This window comes from Amphibalanus amphitrite, unplaced genomic scaffold (assembly GCF_019059575.1).
Source record: "Amphibalanus amphitrite isolate SeventyFive unplaced genomic scaffold, NRLGWU_Aamphi_draft 001325F_arrow, whole genome shotgun sequence".
In the NCBI taxonomy this organism is placed as follows: domain Eukaryota; kingdom Metazoa; phylum Arthropoda; class Thecostraca; order Balanomorpha; family Balanidae; genus Amphibalanus; species Amphibalanus amphitrite.
In genome coordinates, this window is record NW_024882818.1 from 8,597 (window position 1) to 33,730 (window position 25,134).

General features: G+C 51.6%; 2 protein-coding genes across 2 annotated transcripts; one reads left to right on the forward strand and one right to left on the reverse strand.

The window, feature by feature from the left end:
* Positions 1–9,397: 9,397 nt before the first annotated feature.
* On the forward strand, positions 9,398–11,159 carry LOC122372162 (chaperone protein DnaJ 1-like). The gene is made up of 2 exons (XM_043349049.1): positions 9,398–9,569; positions 9,750–11,159. Exon 2 carries the CDS (start codon positions 9,814–9,816, stop codon positions 10,420–10,422), a length of 609 nt encoding a protein of 202 aa, XP_043204984.1. The 5' UTR covers positions 9,398–9,569; positions 9,750–9,813; the 3' UTR covers positions 10,423–11,159.
* Positions 11,160–14,012: 2,853 nt separating this feature from the next.
* Positions 14,013–25,133, reverse strand: LOC122372164 (pecanex-like protein 4). Its single transcript, XM_043349051.1, has 14 exons — positions 25,075–25,133; positions 23,250–24,260; positions 22,812–22,953; positions 22,398–22,554; positions 21,515–21,853; positions 21,090–21,214; positions 20,580–20,802; positions 20,040–20,276; positions 19,651–19,754; positions 18,072–19,331; positions 17,542–17,669; positions 16,976–17,162; positions 16,388–16,537; positions 14,013–15,774 (listed from the first exon to the last, which is right to left on the reverse strand). Exons 2-14 carry the CDS (start codon positions 23,930–23,932, stop codon positions 15,673–15,675), a joined length of 3,837 nt encoding a protein of 1,278 aa, XP_043204986.1. The 5' UTR covers positions 23,933–24,260; positions 25,075–25,133; the 3' UTR covers positions 14,013–15,672.
* Between the last annotated feature and the right edge of the window lies 1 nt (position 25,134).

Genomic DNA, 25,134 nt, shown 5'->3' on the forward strand with positions numbered 1-25,134 from the left:
ACAGAGATCGTACAGCATAGCACCGCACACCTGCGGGCTGCTGGTGCAGAGTCAGACTTGCCATCACCAAAATTAGACCTGCCTCTTTTGACACTCCAATCATTATCATTCATTACATCGCAGCATTAGGCGTCAGACCCATCACGCGGTGACACGTTTATTATTCTCACGGTACGGCCGTGAGAAAACCGGACAGCGGGCTTCTTTGGAGTCGGCTCGTCAGGACTAAAAACGGGTTTTCTTTCATCACGCCATGACAGAGCTGTGAAAAGGATGTGTCACCTGACACCGCTGTTTAAGACGCACATCTGCACCGGGGTGTCCATGTCCTGCGAACCGCGCCGGATATGTCCGTCCAGCGCGACTCTCGTCTCTTGGATTGATGTTCGCCGCGCACATAGCGGTGCCACTGCTAACCCATGATGGTTCTCATTGGAGTTTCTCAGTGAGACTAAAGCAGCGTAACTGTCGCTTGGATAACGAAAGAAGACCAGACAGCGCCGCTGCTACGCTACCAATGAATCAGAGATTGAGATACACCGATGGGAGTTGTGTGTCAGCTTGAAATCCCATGACACTGATTCCATAGCCCAAAATATTCCACACTCATCGTTAGAGTACAGTACGAGCCAGACACGGACCCGAGGTGCCGACAGCCGACGAGCCGCGAGGTCAGGTCGGGTCAGGGCCGCCCTCACTCCATCCCGCCGCTCTCCACCGGCCGGTGGACTGCAGTGGCTGCAGCGGGCAGCGGCGCCCACCACCACCGGCGGGCAGCGGCTGCAGCCTGCGTTATCAGTTCGGCCGGAGCCGTCCTGACAGACACACACGGGAGGAGAGGGGGAGGGGAGAGGAGAGGCGCCAGGCAGCCGTCGGACGCACACCACTGGCCACTGCAGACAGAGGTGGGCACTGGACAGGGCCGGTAGGTAGTGGAGCTTCGCCCATCTAAGGACCATTCAAGGACCATTCAAGGGAAGTTGTGCCTCACTTGTTTCTCCTACGTAACCCGAGAGTTTGATTGGTAAGGTGCAACAATGTGATTACAAAGTGAACAAAACATTCAAACGTCAGCTGTGTTGTCGTGTATGGGCCTGCCGACCAGTGACCACTATGAATTCTGGAATTTCCGCAGTGATTTAACCCAGTTCAGCCGCATGAGCTCGTTCAAAAAGAACGGTATAAAGCAGGGATGCGGAGCCGGAGCCGGAGTCGGAGCCGGAGCCGCCGGAGCCGGCATATTTTGCCCGGAGCCGGAGCCGGAGCCGGAGCCGTGAAACAATATAGCCCGGAGCCGGAGCCGGAGCCGGAGCCGCCAAAAAAGGGGGCGACTCCGGCTCCTTTTTATTTTTTGAAGAGGAAAAAAATAATTGACCTAGTTCGGTTTGACAGTACAAGGCAGTAAAACATATGGTACTTTACTTACGTCATGGGCCATCAAGTGAATGAAAAAAGCCGAATATCCCCAGTATCCCACAGTACGCAATCAACTTCTTGTCTGCTCCTCCCCCCCCCCCCCCACGTCTACTGCATCCCCAGAGCATGAGGACCGGTCATCAGGTGACGGCCATTGTTTTCAAGCCAGTGCAGTGGACTGCGACTCCCAGCACCGTCTCTTCCCCTCCCCCACCCCCCCCCCCCACTCCCACCCCCAATGCAGCCGAGACTGGTGTCAGCTTACGATGGTTCAGTGAACTCCAATTCGCGGCGACTGCGTTTCCAATGCCATCGCTTCCTAGTTCTTTGTTCTGCCAGTTCTCTCCGAGGTGCGTTTGCGCGGGAACGCGGTGAGCCGGTCATGGCAAAGAGTAACGCGTATAACCAATCCAATTTTTCTTCCACCCGTATTTAATTGATTGCATAGGGGATGTACTGAGTCGGAGCCGGAGCCGCCGGAGCCGGACCATTTTACTCGGAGCCGGAGCCGGAGCCGGAGCCGCCACAACATTTCACCCGGAGCCGGAGCCGGAGCCGGAGCCGATTTTTTTCTCCGGAGCCGGAGCCGGAGCCGGAGCCGTCTGAAATTTCCACGGCTCCGCATCCCTGGTATAAAGTAGTCCAACCAAGGCCTCACAACTCGTGAACGCCGCGGTTCTATGACCAGCGACACGGGCCTCCCCTCCCACTGAACTCCGTCCGTGTAAAAACACCGGCCCGCGACACGGCTCCAACGCGTGTCGCAGGCTCCCCTCCAATATAAATACCCACCCGGGAGCGGACGGAGGGCGCACGCACCACCGCCACCGTCCTCGTTCAGTCTCGGCGGCTGGCAGCGCGCCTAACAAGCGGCGCAGCCGAGACAAAAACGCCGCTCCGCCGGCACGTACCTGAGCAACGGACACGTGTTGACTCTCCGACGGCGACGGGACGGCGCCGGTCGAGTGCAGACTCCGTGGAGATAGTTGGCACGGGATGCGATCTCCTCCACTGATCACCACACTCCTCTCTCAACACCGTCCGCTTTACTAAGCCGCCCTCTCGGCTCTGAGCGCACACACACACTGCGTCGCGTCCGGATCCAGCACAGCACACACCCTCCGCGGCGCCTCTTCTCAAACAACTGGCGGCGCTGGTGGCGGCGGCGGCGGGCCGCGCGCCCGCCCAGCCAGCCGCTGTTGTGATTGGCTGGCGCCGAGCGCGGCGTCTCGGCCCGAGGGGGACGCACCTCAGAGGCCGGCTCCGTCCATGTAGCCGCTCCGTTCGTCCTGGAACACAGCCGGGACGCCGTCAGCGACATCGCACTCACTCATACACACACGATCATGACACACACGCATACACACACGAGAGAGAGGAAGGGAGGCGCGTACAGCCCACAGTACGGTGGGGCGGGCCTACGGCAGGTGGACAGCGGGAGAGGGTTAGAGTGGAGGAGTGGGGACTGGGGACGGGACGGACGCACCTGACAGCCAGGAGAGCTGTGTTTGTTTCTGGCACGCGGAGGGACGCGCGATTCGCTGCGTCACCTAGCACCGGCCCGACACCCTTTGTGCTCGGACCGAAAAGGTAATGACCGCGCCGGGATTGGCGCCCCGCGCTCTCCAATGACCGCCAGCCGGCTCTGGCCGGGGACGGTCGGGAGTGGAAGGGAGGGATGGTAATGGGAGTGGGGAGTGTCAACAGGGGAACAAACACGCTGCTGAAGTGTTGAATGCGTCAGAAATGGTGTAGCAACACAACACAACGCAGCTAAACCGAGGGACAAATAAGACGAGTGTTTTGCACAGTGGATCATGAATGACAGAAAATGACTAGAGAAGTGATAACCATGACAGTCACACAACAGCAGAAACCAGTACAGACTTTAAACGACAGCAGCCCGACCCAAAGTCTGACACCCTCTGGGTCGCAGCCCTCTCACACAGCTTCACCCCGGAGTGTATAACGATTCGCGAAGACGCGCCCGCCCGCCGGCCTCTCTCCGTCCGTCCGGAGAGGCCGGCGGCGTTCCGTGCCGTCCCGCGGTCGGCGATCGGTGCCGGGCACGATCTACGTGATCGGAGCCCATGGCGGCCCGAGCCGCGCCGAGCTCCGGCCGCCGCCGGGGCGCCGGTGCCCGCCGCCAGCGGCCGATAATTGCTGGATAGCGAGCAGAGCAGACGTTCTCACCGAGCAGACATCACGCCCGGCCGGCCGTCTGCACGGAGACAAGAAACAAACTAATAATACGGAGAGACGGCCGCGCCGGCGGGTGGTTGAACTATCCAGAAAAGGATGTCTGATTAATTCCGGCAGACGATTCGTCACGTCCAACATACAACCAGCAGAGGTGCGCCAGAATTTTTAGTGAGCGACGCGCAGTTTAAAGCCTGCAAGAAACGAATGCAGAGAAGCAAACCCGGTCTGATTCCGATGATAGGAACATTGCGCAAGTGAAGGGCGACTGTCCGCGACCACCAGTGTCCGGAAATGTTAGCATGTCGTCCGTCGTGTGTCGACAATCGAACCATCTTCGGTCGGTGGAGAGCTTCAACCCGGGAAGCAGCGTGTCGAATACAGAGATCACCCAACCGGATATCACCAGTCAGCGAGTACACTTTCGCCATTCACCGAGCAATATGAAAATCAACAGCCGGAAAGATGGAATACAAACGACCGAATCAGCAGCGCGTCTTGACGAAACAGAGCCCAGCGATCTTGTTTTCACCATACGGCCACCGCAAATGATCAGGGTCACCGCATCTCTGCCTGTAAACACACCACAACATCCGCTCGGTCCGCTCCAAACGGCCCGGGGACCAAAACGTACCGAAACCCGTCCAATAATTATAGGTTTGGTCGCGAAGGAGGCTTTGCTACTGGTAGTGAGGGAGACCTTGAAAACTGCCTACAAGTTTAAAAGTACGCTCTCTCCATTCCAAAGAGCTAGACGGCCGACTAACTTGGTTCGACCTGGAACGCAATCTGTCCCTCCCTTTGACGAGCCGTCCTTTCCGGCTAACAATCAGCTGTATTTATTACACCCCAATTAATCCAGATGGACTGCGGGGCTGTTTGGCTTCTGGAGAAGTGAGAACAATTGTCATCGAGGCATTTTGAAATGTTTCGAGTCCCTATCACCGGCCTAGGGCAAAGCGGCTAGAAAGTAGCCCAAAATAAAGGTAAGATAAGGTCCAATACGAAGTCCAATGGCATTTTTTCATAGCGACAATGTAGTTTCACTGATCGTTCCATTCAATAGGCACTTCCTACACCGCTCATAACGCAACTAGGTAGAAACTAGAAAGTTATTTAACGGTTCGTACCGCAGTCACCCGTATCAAAACATGAAAATTAAATTTATCGGATGCATTGCAATCAGGAAGATATTGCAATGGTTGTAGTACACGACTCCTGATTGATAGATCCATTTGGTTTATATGGTAATATTATTGAGTTTACCGCCTGAGCGAGCACTGAATCTGACCGGTCCTCAGCGGTGTGCTCCGTGTCCTTGGACGGAACACGAATCGACCAGATAAGGATTACGGCTATTATTTTTGGCGTGATCGACAGATCACGACACACAGAGACGCGCCGAAGAACAAGACAACGGCGAGTTTAGTCTCAGACCGAAGACCGCAGCGATAAAAACGAGACGGAATCGCAGTCGGACCCGACTTTGGCGCAACACCTTGCAAAACGTGCGTGCTAAATCCTTCAACAAGCTACCTGATTAAATTTAATGAACGTGATAAATGGCCGTCATCAGAGCGCTGGCAGGTGCATCTGTTTTCATTTAGCCCCTACAGAGACACGAACAGGGCCCTGCGGAGCACGTGCAACACGGACACATGTTACGGGAGTGTCGCGCCGATTCGCTATCCGTTTCACGTGTAGCTACACCTGATACACGGACTGGGAGGGTGTCAAATGATATGTCACCGCTCGGTAGAGACAATACAGGCGGCCGACAGGTGATGAGATACATCCAGGGACGCTGTGACGTCATACAAGGTGAGGGGCTACTCAGTGACGTCACTCACAGTCGGCTCTGGCAGACTCTCACCCCATTTGCAGTCCACGCAAATCCTGCCGCTGCCACCAAAACTACTGACTGGTCACTAGCAATATGGACTCGACAGAAACACCGGCCTGTCGCTACAAAAATGAAATGGTCACAGAATATCGAATAACAGAATACAACAAAATATAAGCGGCCACAATGTAAAAATCAGTCTCCAGAGAAACTTAATGATGATCCAGGCTTCAATTTGAGAGACACAAATACCACAGGAGAATGCTGACCGCCAAAAATTGATCGCTGTCGTATTACAGCCGTGTAGAATGTGTCACTGCAAACAAAAACTAGCGGAGAGACGCGAACAGTCGTGCAGAATGTGACCAGTGGACAGTAACGGAATCCGACTGAGAGTGAGAGGAGGAAGACATGAACGAGGTGTCATGTCAGATCCCGGTTCCCTTCTAGAACAAATAAGCTCGTAGCTCCAGTGAAAACACGAAAAACAGGCTCAGGAGCCTCAACAACAACCGAAACAAGTCATGGTCAACCTGACAAGAACCAATTTCCTTCACCGTCACACGTTATATCATAGCCCAATGTCCCAACAAACTGCAATATTCGACCGCCCAGCATACCTTCGTCGGCTGCACGATCACTATCCTCCCATCTTCCTATCAGCAATCGGTGGCTGAAAAATAACCAAACAACCAACTCAGCGACAGACGACTGTGTGGACGAAGAAATGGAGAGAGGAGCGTCCGAGGAAGGGAGAGAGAGAGGGAGGGGAGAAACAGACACCTCCCCTCTCCCCACGCCTTGTGAGGGGAGAGCGAGGCTGGGGTATGGGGGCGACAGTCTGGAGGGGACGACGGCAGAAAACAACAGGACGCCGGCCAGAGGAGACGGGGAGGAGGCGTCGACACCGGCGACTGTCGGAAACGACAGGGGTCGCACGGCGCGCCGGTCATAGGGAGGGGAGGGGAGGGGAGGGGAGGGGCACAGCTGGTGGTTTCCGGGACGGGACAGCGACACGGCGCGCTGAGACGTCCGGCCGGCGGGTTGGTGAGGGGTCTGACATAAAGAAGGAAGCAGTATGTTACAGTATTTGGAGTGATAGAGTTGTTCCTTGCTCGGGGCGAAACGTCATCAGCAAAACAACCAGATACAAACGAAGTAAGTGAACGAGACGTCAGATGATCACCCCCTAGCCAAAGACCAAGTTCCTGAGGTCCATATCTCAACAGCATTGAGCTGCAAAAGTCCTTCATGGTACTTCCACCTAAAAAGGATGCAGCATGATTATTCCATCCCGCCGTACAATTTAATTTCCTCCTGAGGGACATCGCAGAGCCTTGCTCCGGAACCATCCGATGCCCTTGCAGCACAGACAAGTTTAACAACAGCGGGCTGGTAATAAATACGGCACTTCTGTCCAGTTAGCCCTATTACTAAATTACTAAAGTAAATTTCAGCTCGTCCGGCCCCACAGTTCCTCAGAAGCAGTACCACATTTCAATAAATCAGCCCCCAGTGACGGGTGCAATAGCCAGTCTGGAGCAACTCCTCAGTGGGGCAGTAAAGTCAGACATCTCAGACAGGCAGACAATTCAGACAGTCCAGTAGAATAGCAAATCAGACAGCCAGTCAGACAGTTCAGACAGCTAACTGGTGCTCGGTCAGACAGACATCGCTGGTACCGCGATCACGGACCGATATCATAAACGTCACGCTGATTAAATACGGCGGCGATGCAGACGTACACAAATTATCCCAGGAGTGAGAGCGCGACATTAATAACTTGAGATAAGTCAAGGAACACGTCCCGGTCATCTTATCGGTTTTACTGTATTGCATTTATTGCATTTTATTGAAGTCGATAGGTGAAGGGTAGATGATTTATATTCGATTGCATACAAGGTGATCTTGGTGCTTGGAGCTCATTTCACTAGAAGAAACTGCAAAAATATTCATCTAAAACTAAGTTAAAGCCATTAATACCACATATATATAAGATGATAGTTGTTTGCAATGTGAGTTGTGACTCGCGGCCCAATCTAGTCCAGCGAAATCCTCAGCTGGAAGCGGCATCTACAGATTACAATAAGGCAAAGCATCAAGGATAGATGTCGCCACATTACAGATCAGCACACAACCATTTCAAGGAACAAAATAATTAATTGTCATAGGGTGCTCCATTCAGGGTTAGAGGTGAAATGAGAATGAGATCAGAGATTGCAGTTGTCTCAAGCTCCTCATGGTCCAAAGTCCCAACTCCCATCCCCCAAACATAATCATAAAATGCCAGTTCTTGGAAAGGTCCTTGATATACAGCTTGATGTTCTGCACAACCCACAGGGGTATCAGGCTGCTAAAAAATGGCAAAATGGGAGGTGACTTTAAAAACCAAAATTCAGTCAAACAATTTAATTATTCTAGAATCTAGATCCCCTCAAGAGGGAGGGGGCAAGCCACCCTAGCCCCCCCCCCCCCCCCCTTTGGCTACACCCTGCTAGCCATTAGGGTTCTTTGCAGATGCTAGGGCATCATTCATTGGTTAGAATTAATTTTTCATTAGCAGGCTGCCAACTTCCTGACATTTGTTGGCTTTTCACTTGTTGAATTTACATGGTCTGTTCAGTTCATCAATGAAAAGCCAAGAAAGGCCAGTAAACACCCTTCAAACATGGGAAAACTGGCAGCATGCTGATAAAACTGAAAACATGACAGATTGCAGAACTCTGGTTCAATTTGAAATGGATTTCCAAGTTAGATGCTGCATTGTTGTCCCCTGGATATGTATTTGGAATGGCATGAGTGATGAGAGTTAAACAGAACATTTGCTCCTTGCACTGACAGATACAGCACAACCATTCACGCAACCAGCCTATTCATCACAAATCTGTTCCAGGCATTATATGATTATGGCATGTAGATACCTACTACATGGTTTCATAAATAATAAAAATGATGCTGAAAACACAAATATTTTAAGTGATACAAATGAATAGCAAAAGATTTCAAGCGTGCAGCTGCAACAAACAATTACATTGTAGTCGTTGAGCTCGCGCAGATTCAACACAAAATAGGCAGGAGTTTCAGCTTAGATTAAAACAATATCATGAGTCTGAGGATCTCAGCATACCTTATGAATTATTGAGTTGACACTTGATGTTTTATGGTCATGCAAACACCGACTTCGGTGGCATCAATGACTCAATATTGATAATCAACCTACTGATATGCCAATTATGCTTCAAATCAAAATATTAATTTCCTCATATAAATCGCACTTGTTACTAATCTTGCTATGAGTGTTATTCTACTTCTGTAGGCGAAATCAGTTACTTTATGCACAGAACTCTAAAAAAATGAGGCAAGAAGAGGTAGGTAGTTGGACTGATTTGAAAATAATAACAAAACAAAAGTAAACAAACAAAAACAATGCCAACACAACTAAGCGCCAGAAGTTGAGGCGTACATGCCGCACCTGCTACATTTCTTGACAAGTAGCCGCCGCTAAATAAAATATTTGTCATGAGCTGTAAATCAGAGGGACTAAAAAGTTAAATAAGTGCCAAGAGCTTGCTTTAAAAATCATCAATTATCTCATATATGCTTTGACTTTCAGCAGGTGTTATAGGAAGGGCTTCTTTGGGGCGTTTGGTGTCTATAACTTTTTCGGCTGTTTTAATTTTGCGGAGGGCTTTAGAAAAATCCTTTGCAATATTTTCTAACAGCACCCCTCGCACTCTTTCATGCCTGTTGCTCGATAATTAAACCTCATTTAATTATATGAAGCGTTATTTTAAACTCTGAATATAGGCATGCACCATATGATCAATCATTCTATCCTGGATTGTTTTAATTTGGTAGCGCTTTATTTTCTGGGCACTTCTGGATTCATCCGAATGCTGCTCGCTGATTGGTCCACGTCCATGTGACTGGTATACGCATGCGCAGTACGTTGTTTACTTCCGAGGTCAGGCGCACACGTGAAATTCCCGCTCTGTTTTCGGAGTAGTGTGGTGGAGTGGGGTGTCGCTGGTGGTGCTCTGATTGTGATCGTTTTCCAGAGATCCTGTCGGCTGGAAGTTTATTTATTTCATAGTCTGCCCCGTTGAGTGAGGTAAGATGTATGCTACTTTCTCTAGGAGCTGGAAAACTGCGTGCTGTGTTCTGTTCGTAGCTGGCGATCCACCGCCCATGGCCGACACCTTTCAAATTGAAATCGAAATATGTGTCATAGGTGAGAACTGGTGAATGTATGATACCAATATTGACTAAACTAATTGGTCTTTCTTCACAGGTACTTTTTGCTCTCAGGGCTGCATATTGCCAGTTTGAACTTTGCAAGTGACATCTTGGTTGCAATGGATACCTTCATTGGATGTCTGCTCTGCATTTATCTACTGAGCCTCACCCAGAGGAGCCTTGGAGCTGCATTTAAGGACTACTATAAAGTTATGGGCCTGGACAGAGAGGCTACAAAGAGAGAAATCAAAGAAAGGTTCAAGAAGCTGGCCGTTCTGTACCACCCAGACAAGAACCACTCTCCAGAGGCAGAGGCGCGCTTCTACGAGGTTCAGCAAGCCTTCGAGGTTCTCTCGGATCCAATCCAGAGGGGCATGTTTGATATCAACCTCGGGCTGGCGGAGCGCTACCCAGAGATGGTGGAACGCCACAACGCGCGCGGCGGCCACCGCCGACGGATGCCCGTCTTCAACAACCTCCGCGCCGTGCACGAGGCGGTGCCTGACGCGCAGCCCTCCTTCGACAGCGGGAACGTCGTCACCGGGTTCTACGTCGGCATGGACCAGGTGTCTGGCTTCCAGCCGCCGCCGGACCGGATACTGCGTCCTCGGGGCAGCCTGCGCCTCCCCGAGAGCGGCTGGGACACCGAGGACGGCTCCATCACCTGCAGCACCTTCAAGGAGGAGGGCGTGGACGGCCGGGCTCACCTGCACACGCAGTGTAGTTAGTACGGCTGTGCTGTCGATCGGAGATCGTCTCCGCGCTCCGCGGTGCTGTGCCACTCGTGTTGTTCAGCCGGCTGTGAATGCCCAGAACTTGTGGATGCTTTCAGGGACTGTGGGTGTGGGAAGGGCTGTTGCGGTCTGAACCGGTGGATTCTTTCAGGGAGGCGGGAGGTGGACTCTTGCGGGGAATGTGGGAACTCTGCTGGGCGCACAGCCGCGGGTCAGACAAGTGTACAAATGTCCTCTCATGACGGGTCAGAGCTCTATGTATAGCTATAGGTAGGTTATAGCTGTGTGGTAGCCGTGAGCCCGCTCTAACTGCTACGGTTTTTGTAACTGTGGTCCGCGCCGACTGACGCACCGAGCTTTGACATACTCTTATCGGACATTATTAAAGACAACCTGCTACCGAGTAGTTCCTTGTAGAATGTTTATTAGCTATTTGTTTAGCAACACACTAGACCCGAAGCTGCAAGAAGGCGGTCTGTTGCCTGTAACCTGCGTGGTAGCCGTTCCCTATCCCGTTTCTGACTTCAGTGAGCGATTTAGAGACGTTTTGAACTAAGCTGCCAGCTGCCGGGGGTATGTTGTTTTCAGCGGATATTGTATAGTCTTTCTCCCGCGCGCTGCGCTCCTGTGCCATGTGAAGCGTGCTGTCGAATACCTCTGATGCCGGCCAGAGTTTTACTTAATGACGGCGGCCAGTCTTTCGTAAAATATATTCGGTTTGTTCTACTGTACTTTTTGTCTGGAGGCTATTTTATGACTGGAACGAACGAACGGTACGAAACGAACGATTAGATGACCGATTCCCCATTCATCAACCTTTATCAACTTAGCGCACTCCGGCGACCTTGTATTGCACATATCCGAACGCAAAACCCGTACAGTGACAACTGACAACACCTACGCATATTCTCGGCGGTCCCTGCAGCCGCCGTTGACCGCACCGACAGACAACCCTTCCCCGAGCGGTGGTGTGTCAGACAACACAACATTTGACCGTCTCTTCACTGTGACCGGGGCTTGACCTTACGAGCCAAGTCTCAGGATTCCATTTCGTTGTCAGTGATGTTAATAATTAAGGCTATTGAATAACTATCGAATGTGCTGAGTATCCATGACAGGTTGGATGATGATGTAAATAATAAACCAAATTATTACAAATGCATTCAAATATATTCAAAAAGACACACAAAGCTTTCGGTTCATAGAACCTTGATCACTGTGCAAATGAGTATAACAATCGCTGTAACCGTCTAAAAATTCTTTGAAATTAATCAGCCGCGTGTTTTCTTCTTCTGCTGGTCTACCACCGATTTTGCTGCCATTGACGACCATGTGATAAATCCGCTCCTACTGTTAAACGTATCACGTGTGATGATGTGGGCTGCTTCCAGGACCTTCCTTGTACCTTTCTTTATATTGTTTTCTAATATCTTCGTACCGTCCCAGTCAGGTAAGTGGTTATACTTTTCTATATGCAGTACTATTGCATTTGATGTTCGGTGAAATTTTACATCGCTTCTGTGTTCCTTCAAACGAACTTCCAACCCTCTTCCCGTCTCCCCAACGTACGTTCTTTGGCACCCTTTGCATGGTATTTCGTAAACTACACTTTTTTCATCACTGGTATCTTTTTTGGTTTCATGGTGCTTGACTAAATCTAGAGTTTTCTTTCCTGTTACTGTAGCTACTTTGATATCTGACTTTTCAAGTGCTCTTACTATGATATCAATATTTTTCGAATTTGGGACCGAAATCCATCTCTTTCTTTTGTTGGCTTTTCTTCTCGTGTCATCTTCGTGTGCTTTGTTCGCACGTTGTTCGTCTCTTCTGTTGGCATCGTCGCCGTTTGCTTGGTTCGCGCGTCGTTCGTGTCTTCTGTCGGTCTCATCTCCGTGTGCTTGGTTCGTACGTTGTTCGAGTCTTCTGTTGGTGTCATCGTTTTGCGCTTGGTTCGTTTCTTGTTCGTATCTTCTGTTTTGTTCGTTTCTTCGATTTTTGATTTTTTCGGCTTTTTCTTTTTGTTTGATTAAAAATCCTCTGGGATATTTCAGTTTTTCGAACGAAGTATAAATATGATTGAACTCTTCCTGAATGAATTCATCGCTGCAGATTCTTAGCGCTCTGAGAAAGAAACCGATAACTATTCCGCTTTTCGTCCTTTGACTGTGTGCTGAGTAAAAGTGCACATAATCCTCTTTGTTTGTCGGTTTTCTGTGGACTTTGAATTTGAAGCCTGAGGCTGATTTTACGATGCATGTATCTAAAAACGCCATCTTTTCTTCTTGTTCTTCTTCAACTGTAAATTGTATGTTTGGATGAACAGCATTCAGTTTGTTCAGCGTTTCAGAAATGTCAGTTTCTTTCGGAATGATTGCTAGTACGTCGTCTACGTATCTAAGCCAAGTAGAGTCGTCACCAATAATTTTGAGAAAATGCTCTTCTTCGAGTGTCTTTTTATGGAAGTACTCGAAGAAGAGCATTTTCTCAAAATTATTGGTGACGACTCTACTTGGCTTAGATACGTAGACGACGTACTAGCAATCATTCCGAAAGAAACTGACATTTCTGAAACGCTGAACAAACTGAATGCTGTTCATCCAAACATACAATTTACAGTTGAAGAAGAACAAGAAGAAAAGATGGCGTTTTTAGATACATGCATCGTAAAATCAGCCTCAGGCTTCAAATTCAAAGTCCACAGAAAACCGACAAACAAAGAGGATTATGTGCACTTTTACTCAGCACACAGTCAAAGGACGAAAAGCGGAATAGTTATCGGTTTCTTTCTCAGAGCGCTAAGAATCTGCAGCGATGAATTCATTCAGGAAGAGTTCAATCATATTTATACTTCGTTCGAAAAACTGAAATATCCCAGAGGATTTTTAATCAAACAAAAAGAAAAAGCCGAAAAAATCAAAAATCGAAGAAACGAACAAAACAGAAGATACGAACAAGAAACGAACCAAGCGCAAAACGATGACACCAACAGAAGACTCGAACAACGTACGAACCAAGCACACGGAGATGAGACCGACAGAAGACACGAACGACGCGCGAACCAAGCAAACGGCGACGATGCCAACAGAAGAGACGAACAACGTGCGAACAAAGCACACGAAGATGACACGAGAAGAAAAGCCAACAAAAGAAAGAGATGGATTTCGGTCCCAAATTCGAAAAATATTGATATCATAGTAAGAGCACTTGAAAAGTCAGATATCAAAGTAGCTACAGTAACAGGAAAGAAAACTCTAGATTTAGTCAAGCACCATGAAACCAAAAAAGATACCAGTGATGAAAAAAGTGTAGTTTACGAAATACCATGCAAAGGGTGCCAAAGAACGTACGTTGGGGAGACGGGAAGAGGGTTGGAAGTTCGTTTGAAGGAACACAGAAGCGATGTAAAATTTCACCGAACATCAAATGCAATAGTACTGCATATAGAAAAGTATAACCACTTACCTGACTGGGACGGTACGAAGATATTAGAAAACAATATAAAGAAAGGTACAAGGAAGGTCCTGGAAGCAGCCCACATCATCACACGTGATACGTTTAACAGTAGGAGCGGATTTATCACATGGTCGTCAATGGCAGCAAAATCGGTGGTAGACCAGCAGAAGAAGAAAACACGCGGCTGATTAATTTCAAAGAATTTTTAGACGGTTACAGCGATTGTTATACTCATTTGCACAGTGATCAAGGTTCTATGAACCGAAAGCTTTGTGTGTCTTTTTGAATATATTTGAATGCATTTGTAATAATTTGGTTTATTATTTACATCATTATCGAATGTGCGCTTATTGGTCAGCCCGTGCCACGAGTGAACACAACAGCTCAGATCAGCGCAGAACAAGAGACGTTAGCGGACCGCCGCGGGCGGAATGGCGCTCGTTTGTACAGAGGTATCACTTTGTGCATGCGTGCAAACACCAACAGACTAGAGCTAACTGCACCAACTAGTTCTACATGTCACCAAGTTGTAGAAACCATTGGACGGTAATATCACTGTAGGTTTCTGTTTTCGTATGAACGGCGAGCGCTAGCAATTTACACGATCACAAAACTATAAAGTCCACAAGTATCGCCCGCTCACGATATGCGATATATGCGTGATATGCGAAGTTTACACACTCAACTTCAGTAATCATAGCTTATTGACAATAAGCGGTAGCCAACAATTTCTCAACAATTTTAATCTGTAGCGCTTATTGTAAAAATATCACGAACAGCAAGCCCTTTTTACATAACGACTAGCCGAGCGCTATCGAAATTTCCGTGAACAGACATTTAGTAGCTGTGCTGACGAACATCAACCGACGTGTACAGAGTTATGACGTCATCAGGCGTGACGTGTACCAACTGCGAACGTCATGACGTCATTGTATCATGTGGACGGTGCACTAATTGATGTGTAATTCGGGCTCCCCTCACACGGCTTTAGCCCTGACAACATTTGAGATCAAACGGGCGTGTTTTGTTACGAACATCAACAAGTGCACGACTAGCGACTGGCCGGTCTCGGATCAATACTTGTTCCCAGCAGTACCATAGGCGCATTAGTGCTCAACAGCGTCACCATATTACCTGCGAGTGAATCATACAGAAACAATGTGAGAAGCGTCGCGTGTGAAGTCACAAAGTGTGCACGTGGAAAAACCCGTGCGTCGCAGTGGCTGCATCAATCCTTCCCCGCTGCTCTTTACCTGTATCATGCCATCACAATAGTGGAGATCTTACATAATCACAACTAGTGGTCATTACAAGTTCTGAGTATGACACGTCACCTAAAGTCACGGACGGTATCACGAAGGACGCCTGAGTGAGCTGAACAACACATAGAGGTGCCCTGGTGCTATCACACGCGACTGATGTGGTCATATAACACGTGGCACTGACTGTCTTCGTGCGTGACTTCTTCAATCACCACGCGTACCAATGACGGCCATTATATATGTTTGCTGTGGATATCACACGTAGCTATTACACGTAGCAGTGACAGGTATCTCACGTGGGTTCTTCAGTCATTATAAGTGGCTACGTGATCCCCCGGTGGTCCTCACTCGCTGCTATGAATATACAACACGTGGCTGCTGCGTTGAAATCACACGTGGCCCTGACGGTCATCACATCACTCGTGGCTTCGACGGTCATCATACGTGGCACTCACTGGTGGCTGCTGCGTATAACACGTGGCTGCTGACTGTCATCACACGTGATATCACCCGTGGCACTCACTGGTTCTCACACGTGGCTGCTGCGCACGGGCGGCCCGGAGAAGACGGGGTAGCCGAGCGGCGGGTCGGCCGCCTGAACAGTCAGGTTACGGAGAATCATCGGGTGCGCCTGTCGGGACAGAGAGAGACCCTTGTCATACAAAGGGCAGTACGGAATGAAAGTCTGGATGCATGCTGCACACGGCAGACTTCATTTCGGAGTTCGGAGGTGCAAACATGAGCAAATGGAGAATTGGTCTATGGCGACTCAGGAACGTCATCAAGCATGGCTGAATCATCTTGCCAACCAAGTTATTAGCAACCAATGTCACCAACTAATGAGACGCACGACCGAAACAGGCGACTGGTCATAGGCATCTCACACAGCAGCTGTCTGTGGTAACCTTGGTATCGTCTATTTACCCTGTATCCTTGCTGTCTTAGAAGCACTTTATCTCGCCCGTACCCGTCTGCACAAGCCTGTACCCATCTATAATACCCGTCTGTAATAATTGAATGAAGACTTTACTCCACAAGAAATCGTTCGGGTCGGAGCTTTCGAATTGTATTACAAAGCTTCGTCAGCGTAGGTATCGTAATCGGGTTCGGGGGTATCGGATTCTTGTGGATTTCTTGTGGAATAAAGACTCCTCATTCAATTATTACATTAGCAAACTCCACATCATGTCCTTTAGTGAATACCCGTCTGTGCTAGTCAGCAAGTGTCAGTAACCGGTTCGTACCTGAATGCTGTACCGCTCTTCATCGTCATTGGTGACGTAGAGCAGCTCCAGCGCCAGACTGGCCCAGACTCCTCGGACCAGCTCGGCGCTCAGACTGCCCACCGAGACAGTCTGGTCGCCCAGACTCAGCAGGTGCGACGTGTACGTGTTCTGGGGAGATGGAGAAGGGAGGGGTTATCGAAAATCCCGCAACGCATACACGAAGCCCGCCGTTTGCTATTATATGGCCGAGAGTGAGGCATTTGCATTTAGAACATGCATGGCGCCGTAATCACGCATCATTTACGACAGAATATCCGAATAGACTTCGCTTGGTTGAACAATGCGAGGAAAAGAGGCAAAGTAGATACGAAGTCGCATCATCTGCACCTCTACCCCGCATATGAAGCTGAAGTCTCACTCCAGGCAGAATATATTACCTTACCCGTGATACTCGAATCATCATCACATGCATACACTTTCAACCAACTGGCGTCTAACCATCACACCCCTGATGTTCTGAACTGTCAACCTACCCCAGCTCTGAAACTCTGACCTCTCACCATGCAAACACTGCCAGTGACTCTCACCCCCTCCTCTCCCTCTCACCCTGGAGTCGTCATATCCGAGTGAGAACAGTGACGGTTTGTGCTGGAGGACCGCCTGCCGCCAGCCGGGGTCCGAGTCCAGTCCGATGTACCAGTCGGTGCTGTACTCCTCCAGCGTGTCCAGGAGCTCGTCGTCCGAGTCGAACCCGCCCAGCAGGATCGAGTCCAACGCCAACTTCACAGACCACCTGGGCGGGATAGGCGGCAACGTAAAGAGGTCTAGAGTGGGTTAGAGGAACGCATGTGTGGACTAACGTTATGGTAAAGACAAAATCTGTTGAAAATGCACGAAAGAAAAGAGAAATAGCTTGATAACGTGCGGTCATGAGATTCGCCTAGTGCAGGTAGATATGTAATTTAACTATATGTAAGAATCTTGGATTTGACGGTAGGCAGGAATCGCGTCAGTTCCAACTCAATTTTGAATCTGTACAACTTTTGGAAACACTTCAGCTGCAAATGTCGGTAGACTAAGACTAAACCTGGAGGTGTATAGTAGTGTTATGTGTCATTCAATATGTAACGCTGCTGACGAGTGATTGACGCTCATGCTCTAGAAATACTGACCTGTAGGCTCTCCGTGCCAGTGCGGCGACCACCGGCGCCCCTCGCAGCCAGGTACCGGCGGGTGTGTCTGGAGCGCCGCCCTCTTTGTACAGGGACAGCACTCGGGCCGGAGACGAGCCCACCTGGAGCTGGGGAGGGGGAGAGGGTGAGCTGTGGTGGTGATACCAGGTCAGAGAGGCATATCAAGGTCGAGTGTAACAGACGAAATTGGAAAGTTAACTGACAGCTGATGTATGACATTTACAGTGGACTGTGATCTACCAGCTGTCTGAAAGGTCTGTGACAGCTGACACTCAACTGCCCAGCAAATCAGGAAATGTTCATCATAAGTGCCAAGGCGCGGCCAATTTCGTGAGCAGTGCATTTTGGCAAATCCCAAATACACCAAAGACAAATAAAACAAAATTAAACCTCGGGAGGGGCCACTGACCCCTAGAACTAATCCTAATCCGCAGAATCATGGGAATGATCGATACCAGAAATGAAATGAAATGTAGTGAAACACGACCCCCCCCCCAGATTCCACTGACCTGTCTGGCGGTGCTGTGGTACGCCGAGTCCACCAGCTGACACACCACTCTGTGATTCTCCATCACTCTCTCCACGGCCGCGTCCCCTCCCAGACTCTCCACCGGGTCAGTCGCCGCCGCGCCCACCACCGTCTCTGTCAGCGACTGCCCCTTGGCCGCCATCTGTGCCTCCTTCTCGAGTAGCGAGGTGACAGTGTGCACCCAGAACTGACGAGGGAATGGGGAGGCCAGCTCGGTGTTGAGCGGAGGTGCTGCTAAGGTCCAGACGGCTGGAGGAGTCATACGGCGCGCCGCGGCGGTCGGTGGCGGCGGCACGGATGGTGCAGAGGGTATCAGAGGCTGCCAGGCGGCGCGGGAGGGTCGCCGGGACGAGCTGACGCGGCCGACAGAGGCGGTCACAGAGCCGTGGGTCGAGCCGGGCGGAGTGTCCCGCTCGGAGCCGGGCGCCGGGGCTACCCGTGAGCCGCTGCGCAGGCGGCTGGGGCGCCGGCTGGGGGTGGTGGTCACCGACCCGGCGCCGGAGGGGGCGCGCCGCGGCGGGGACGGGCGCGAGGAGGTCGGTATCGGCGGCAGCTGTGTGGAGCGGCGGGGGGAGGCGGGAGCACCCGTCCCAGACGGAGAGCCGGCCGGCGGGCCGACCATGATAGTCGTGCTCGACACGAGCGGAGGCGGCGGCGGAGCGGTACCCTCTCCGTCCGACCCCGGCGAGCCGTCATCGGCGTCCAGCACCTGTCTGAGCCAGGGCGCCGCTCCCAGCGCCACCCCGGCCGGCTTCTGCGGCTCGAACAGCAGCAGAGAGCCCTGCGAGCCGTCCGACCACTCCGCCACCTCACCGAGCAGAGCCGGCGGCGCCGGGGAGCTGAGCGCCGTCTTATAGCGTTCCATGCTGTCCGCGCGGGCCGCGCTCTTACCACCGGCAGTGTCACTACTCTGCACCGCCTTGGCGAGCAGCTTCTGCTCCTCCGCTACCGCGTCAGTGGTGAGGAGGTGCTGCACCAGCGTCCAGGCCAGCACCTTGGGGAACAGCTCCTCCACAGCCGCCAGAGTGGCAGAGTTGTCGATCACTCCCGTCAGCTGACTGCGAGCGTCCGAGTACCCCGGCACGTGCAGCTGGGTGAGAGGTGTGAGCGCATGGAACCAGAACGGCGCCAGAGGACCGACCGACTCCGCGGAGCGCTCCTCGTCGAAGGCGCAGTCGAAGATGGCGTCCACGCGCGTGGCTTCGGCGGCGTGACAGGAGGTCTCCTGGAGCTCCAGACCCTGACGACGGGAGGGGAAGCATAGCTGAGTTACTAAGTGAGCTGGGAATGGGTCGAATCATATAGCGGCCCAGGTTAACGCAAGTGCTGACACGAAAGCAACTGTAAACTAGCCTTCAGTACCATCCCAACATAACTAGTTACGGATGCTTTTGTTCATTCCACAAGCTTGGCAGTAAAACTCCTGAACTGTACATTGACTGTTAAATAGAAGGCATTAGCAGTTTTCGATCCTCAGAGCCGTTAAATCCAGCGACATGGGCTATGGGTAATAAGTTCGGATAAATCAGAAACAGCTATATCATGACAAAATTCACGACCTTGATGCAGAAGTAGATGTATGCGTTTCCCATTTCGGCGATATAGACCCACATGAGTCGGTCTTCAAACCGGAGCAGCAGATAGTCCCCGGGCTGGACGAACCCTGAAAGCCGCACCACATCGATCATTAATGTCTGTCGAAACATCTACATTCTTCATCGGCGCAGAGCGGTGGCAGGCTATAATCATAGCATAACAGACACTCGACAATCATGGCAATCTTCAGTCAACAATCGTCTCACCAAATAATTATAAAGCCAACGGAACTATTAAATATCCGCGTTGACCAAAAGAAGGCACAGCTGTTGGCTAGTCCGTATAGAGATACATTTCCCATGCGATTTACTGTGAGATCCATGCACAAACCAGCCCCACCCTTTTCTCTCACCGGCGCATCCGTCCCAGACGGCCCTCCCCAGCACGTCTGCGGTCGGAGCCGACATCTGCTGGTAGTATACGGCGTCTGGTCCGGCGGTCTGGGGCGCCGCCGGTACCCGGCCCGCCGGCCGACGCGGGAAGGTGGCCACGAACAGCGGCAGCGTGCAGACGGGGAGGAGGGGGGCGGAGAACAGACAGGAGAGCGCCAGCAGGCCGGCCGTGATGGGCAGTAGAGCCGTGTTCAGCGCTGGAACGGAGAGAAAACGGAGATCGGTTAGGAACACAGTGCGGAGGCGGGAGGTTACTGCACCGGTAAACTAGATCGAAACAGCGCAGGTTGTCGGAGAACAGTCAAGAGCGCCATGGAAGAATAAAAATATGGCAATATTGACGGATACAAGGCATAAGTATACGATACAGGACATAGTTACGCGAGGCAAGCTGATGTCCTCCGTTTGCAGATGATCAACCAGCCGAAGAATGCCATCCCAGCAAAACCGACTTCCACCCTCTGCACCTATCCCCTTTCCTCCTCCATCCATCATCTCACCGAACAGCACGTGAGCGCGTCTCCTCTCCTTCACGCTCAGCCACGACGAGAGCAGCACGGCCGCCATGTACAGCTTCCCGCGCAGCTGAGTCAGCCGGTCCCTCAGGGCGCTGGCGGCCGTTAGTACGAACTCCGGCCGCCAGGTGGCAGCAGTGGGCCACAGCAGACGGAGCAGAAACACCACGGCGGTCTCCGGCAGGGCGGCCTCCGTGTTCTGCCACACCTGTGTCAAGGGGAGGGGGAGTGAGCAGGAACACCAGACCCCAGGGCGGTCTACGGCAGGACCGATATTTAGTCGAGGCAGCAAAAGAAATGTGACTAGCAGTTAGCACACATGACTTGCAAGTTGCAATCGCGCATTATGACATACAACAATAAAACATCACCAACGATCGACCAACGACCTCCTTTCCCTCAGCTCTAGTTCAGACCGTTCTACATCACAATCACACGCCTCCCACACCTTTCAGAGGTCCCGCCATACCCAGACCACTCGAAATCTCCACCTACCCATCGGTAGCAGCGTGCCAGACACATGGCGGACAGAATGTCCTCCGGTGAGCCCCGGGATGGGCGGTCCGCCGCCACCTCCTCGATCTCCCACGTGATGAAAAGAGTCAGCAGCAGGGGCGCTCCTAGGGACGGGGAGAGGGCGGTCAATAACACTGTGTTAGTCAGCAAAATTTGGTTATATTAAAGAAATAAAACGTCCGTTATTATTGACATGACATTGCAGAGCATTCGAGCGATTCGTTTTCGAGTGAGGACATCTCTCACGGCCATGGATTCATCCCCAATGTCCACCCTTCTTTGTTTATTAGGTTTAAAGCGGGTATTGAGGACTGCGATGCTCAGTTCGTGGCTTTTCATATCCGCCCTATGGGTCACGTTATCGTGAGTTCCACCAACCGCGCTCGCCACGGATCCTGTCTCACCGAGTGTATGCAGCCGCAGTCCGGCGGCGCGCACCCCGCCTTTGACCCCCCGGCCGGCGGCCGGACGGTACAGGCAGTTCCGCAGCAGACCGGCGCAGTAGACCCGCTGCAGTTCCACAAACACCGCTCGGCCAGCGGCCAGCGCCAGCAGCGCGGCGCCCAGCGACGGCAGCGCCCCTGGCGGCGGACGGCGGAGGCTACCCGCGGCGGCCACCGCACCGCCTGCCGCGCAGCAGACGGCGGGGTAGAGCAGGGAGCGCCACCAGCCACCGGGGAGAGAGGGTGGGAGCCGGCGGCAGAGGCCGACCGCAGCACACCACAGCCACTGCAGGAGACCGACTGTCGGAACACGAGGGGACGAGGCGGGGTTAGAGTGACAGGCTGGGACGGGAGGGAGGCGCATCAACGCCTGTTGCAGTCCTTGTTAAAACATTAAGCTGCTGTGTTAGCTCCTGCTTAGCGTCCTTCGTCACAATATTACCCCATGTTACAGATGTCTCGCTAAGTAACTAAAAATTACCTAGCATCGGCCATTATAAAAAGCACGGTGACGATATAAAAAGATTGATCAATGCGTCCCTTGACGTCACAACATGGCTTCAATATTGATCGAGAATGAATGACTCTCGAGACGCCGGTACAAATAAATATTCCATAACACATCGCAAACGCACTCGGGTAGAACCCGCTACTAATTCGTACAGACAACTATGACGGGGAGGGGAGGTAATACAGCTGTAACTAAGAGTCCCCTAGTTACAGAGAGGAGTTCCCTAGTCCCCCTGTAACTAAGAGTCTCCGCAAATGAGTGCCAAACGGAGCTCTGATGGAGACTGATTGACAGTGACGTCCATTGGCTATATGCAACGAACTGAGCACTGACCGACGTCTGCGCTGAGCAGGCAGCCTCCCACTGCGGCGGGTATCAGCCGGTCGGCGGCGGGGAGGCAGCAGAGAGGGACGGCCAGGGCGGCGGCCAGCAGCAGCTGCAGCGCCAACCGGGACGGCGTCACACAGGGAGAGCCGCCGCACAGCAGAATCTGAGGGACGGGGGACGGGGTTAGAGATGACAGAATTTGAGGTACGACAACACTGAAAATCTGAGACAGGACGGTCAAATACATAAAGTTCCAACGACGTTCAAGACAGCTGTACAAAGTGCAGCTCTCAAGCACACCCCGAAAAACGGAAAGGTTCTCCTGGCATAGTGTGATGTTAGTTTATTTACACCCAAGCTTGTATCAGGTCTCCATTAGCACATCAGTCGTGTAGGGACATCACATCGACCCCAACTCACCAGTGTCTGTTCTGAGAGCCACCCGAAGGCCACATCCATCGGCGGGATGACCCCGAACAGCCAGAGCAGCGGCAGCGCGCACATCGTCAGACGAGCCACCACGTCACAGGTGATCAGCCAGTCGGGAGTAGGAGAGGGCCACCTGCAGGGAGGTCAGAGCTCAGCAAACAAGGACTTCGTTACAGTTATCAGTTAAATTTATGTTGGATGTGCGACTGCTTACAGGTCCCAAAAACGGCATGCTTCTGTATTGCAAAGGAGTCGCGAGAATCGAACATTTCCGTACGTATTTCAAGGCACATCAGAGCCACAAAGGATGCTGGCGATGATACCGACACATGAAAAACTGCTTCACCATCTGTCAAATCATCATACAAGACAATTGTATCGTGCCTTGTTTGTCACCATGCCCCACTCCCTTCTGCTCTGCTCACTCACCCGTGTTGGATGAGCAGCAGCGGCGCGGACAGCAGCAGCAGGTGGAGCGGCCGGTTCAGAGCGGCCACCTCCCAGTCATCCAGAGCCCGCAGCGTGGCCGGTTCGGGGGGCCGCGCCACTGTCACCGAGTACAGACCCGTGCAGACGCTGAGCCAGCCCAGCACCGGGAAAAGCACCACCAGAGCGGCACCGTGGCGGGACACCGCCGGGAGGGTGTCTGGGGAGAGGGCCACGGCGGCGGCTGCAGCGGCCAGACCCGCAGCCAGTGGGTGTAGCGCCAGACTCACCATCCGCCGTTTGGCCGGTATGATGAACGCCCAGGTGGCCGAGTGGCAGACCCCTTCAAACACCACCTCATCGTCCTGCGCGAGGATGTTGGTCTTGACGTCCCTCTGCGCAGCCGAGTGGCGCTCCGTCACCACGCCCACAATCTGCAGGGTCAGGGACAGCAGCGCGGCGCCCGCGCCGACCAGCGGAGCGGCCAGCCGGGCGCGCAGCAGCAGCGTCAGCGGCACGCCCAGCAGCGCCGGCGCCAGCAGCAGCAGCAGCTGCAGCAGCGGCACGTAGAGCGGCGCGGCGAACGGCAGCCGCAGCCGCGCGCCGCCGGCCGCCGTCTGCGCCACACGACGCCACAGGTACTCCCGCTTGTAGTCGTTGATGACGTTCAGGTTTGGGGCGTCCATCGTGAGGATCAGGTGGCAGTGTGGGGCATCCAGGGACTCCCAAACAGACGAAAAACTTGTGGTCTTGGCTGATGCTTCATTTTCACTTCAGATGGCCATCAGACTTAACCCAGATAGCAAACATGACAGTAAACTTGTCTCTGGGCTGGCATCTTTGGGTAGACAAATCATTTACTTCAAATAACTCATGCATTCAACTTCCAAAGCTTGAGTAGTATGGAATGGACCCATTTAGGTCAGATTCAACTGGTCCATAGAAGCAAGTTCAAGCTTCAGACAATACCAATTTGCATGACATGGATTCATCTTCACAATCTTACAAGTCAGCCTGCAAAAAAGGTATAAAATAAGACAGATAAATTGGTGACTGCGTGTGCCAGGTTATAGCTTAGTGGGGAAGATAATCCAACTTCTAAGCATGTCAGTGATGAGGTCCTTGTTGTAGACACCCCTATGCTCAACACTTACTCCAGAAGTCCTGACAGACTACCAGAGCTCCTCTAGGTCAGTACCTACTCCATGGTGTGCTATAAATCAACTTAGAGTGGGAATCTAGTGGGCAATAAGCAGATTACGTTCAAAACATGAATTAATCATGCTCTGTACACCAGCTTTTCTGAAGATGCAGAACAAAACCACCCTTGTGGCTCACTAGTTCTGAAGGGTATAGCAATCTTAAGTCAATCCCATGCTGCAACAAGTGCAATCTCCAGAATGCTATTGATGCTGTGATTAATTGGTTATGCTCTAATGTGATGCTGAGCCAGCATTTGCTCCACACAGAAACATTTGTGGAGTTGCTGATTTTTTTCCTTGGCAAGTTTTCACTTTCCAGGTTTTTTCCCCTGGAAAGCCAAAAGTGAAGTAGCAGTGCCAGGGTGTCGTGTAGGTACCTACTCTCATAGCTCAGACATCTAAAAAAATACTTCAGCTTGGGCAGTTGGGCCAGTGATCAACATAAATATTGAGTAGTTGAAAATGCACTGAAATCATCATGAGCCTGTGACTTGCATGAATACTTACCTATATAATGCTTGTTTGGCACAAGGAGACCAACACGCTTTTAAAAGGAAATACATGTGTAAAGTGCATAACAAAATTACAGCATTATCCGATAAATCAAGCAGATGAAAACAACTTACCTCAATTTACAGCACCTTAACGTTGTTTGTTGGTTGTTTGCAATGTTGTTTGTTTCTTAT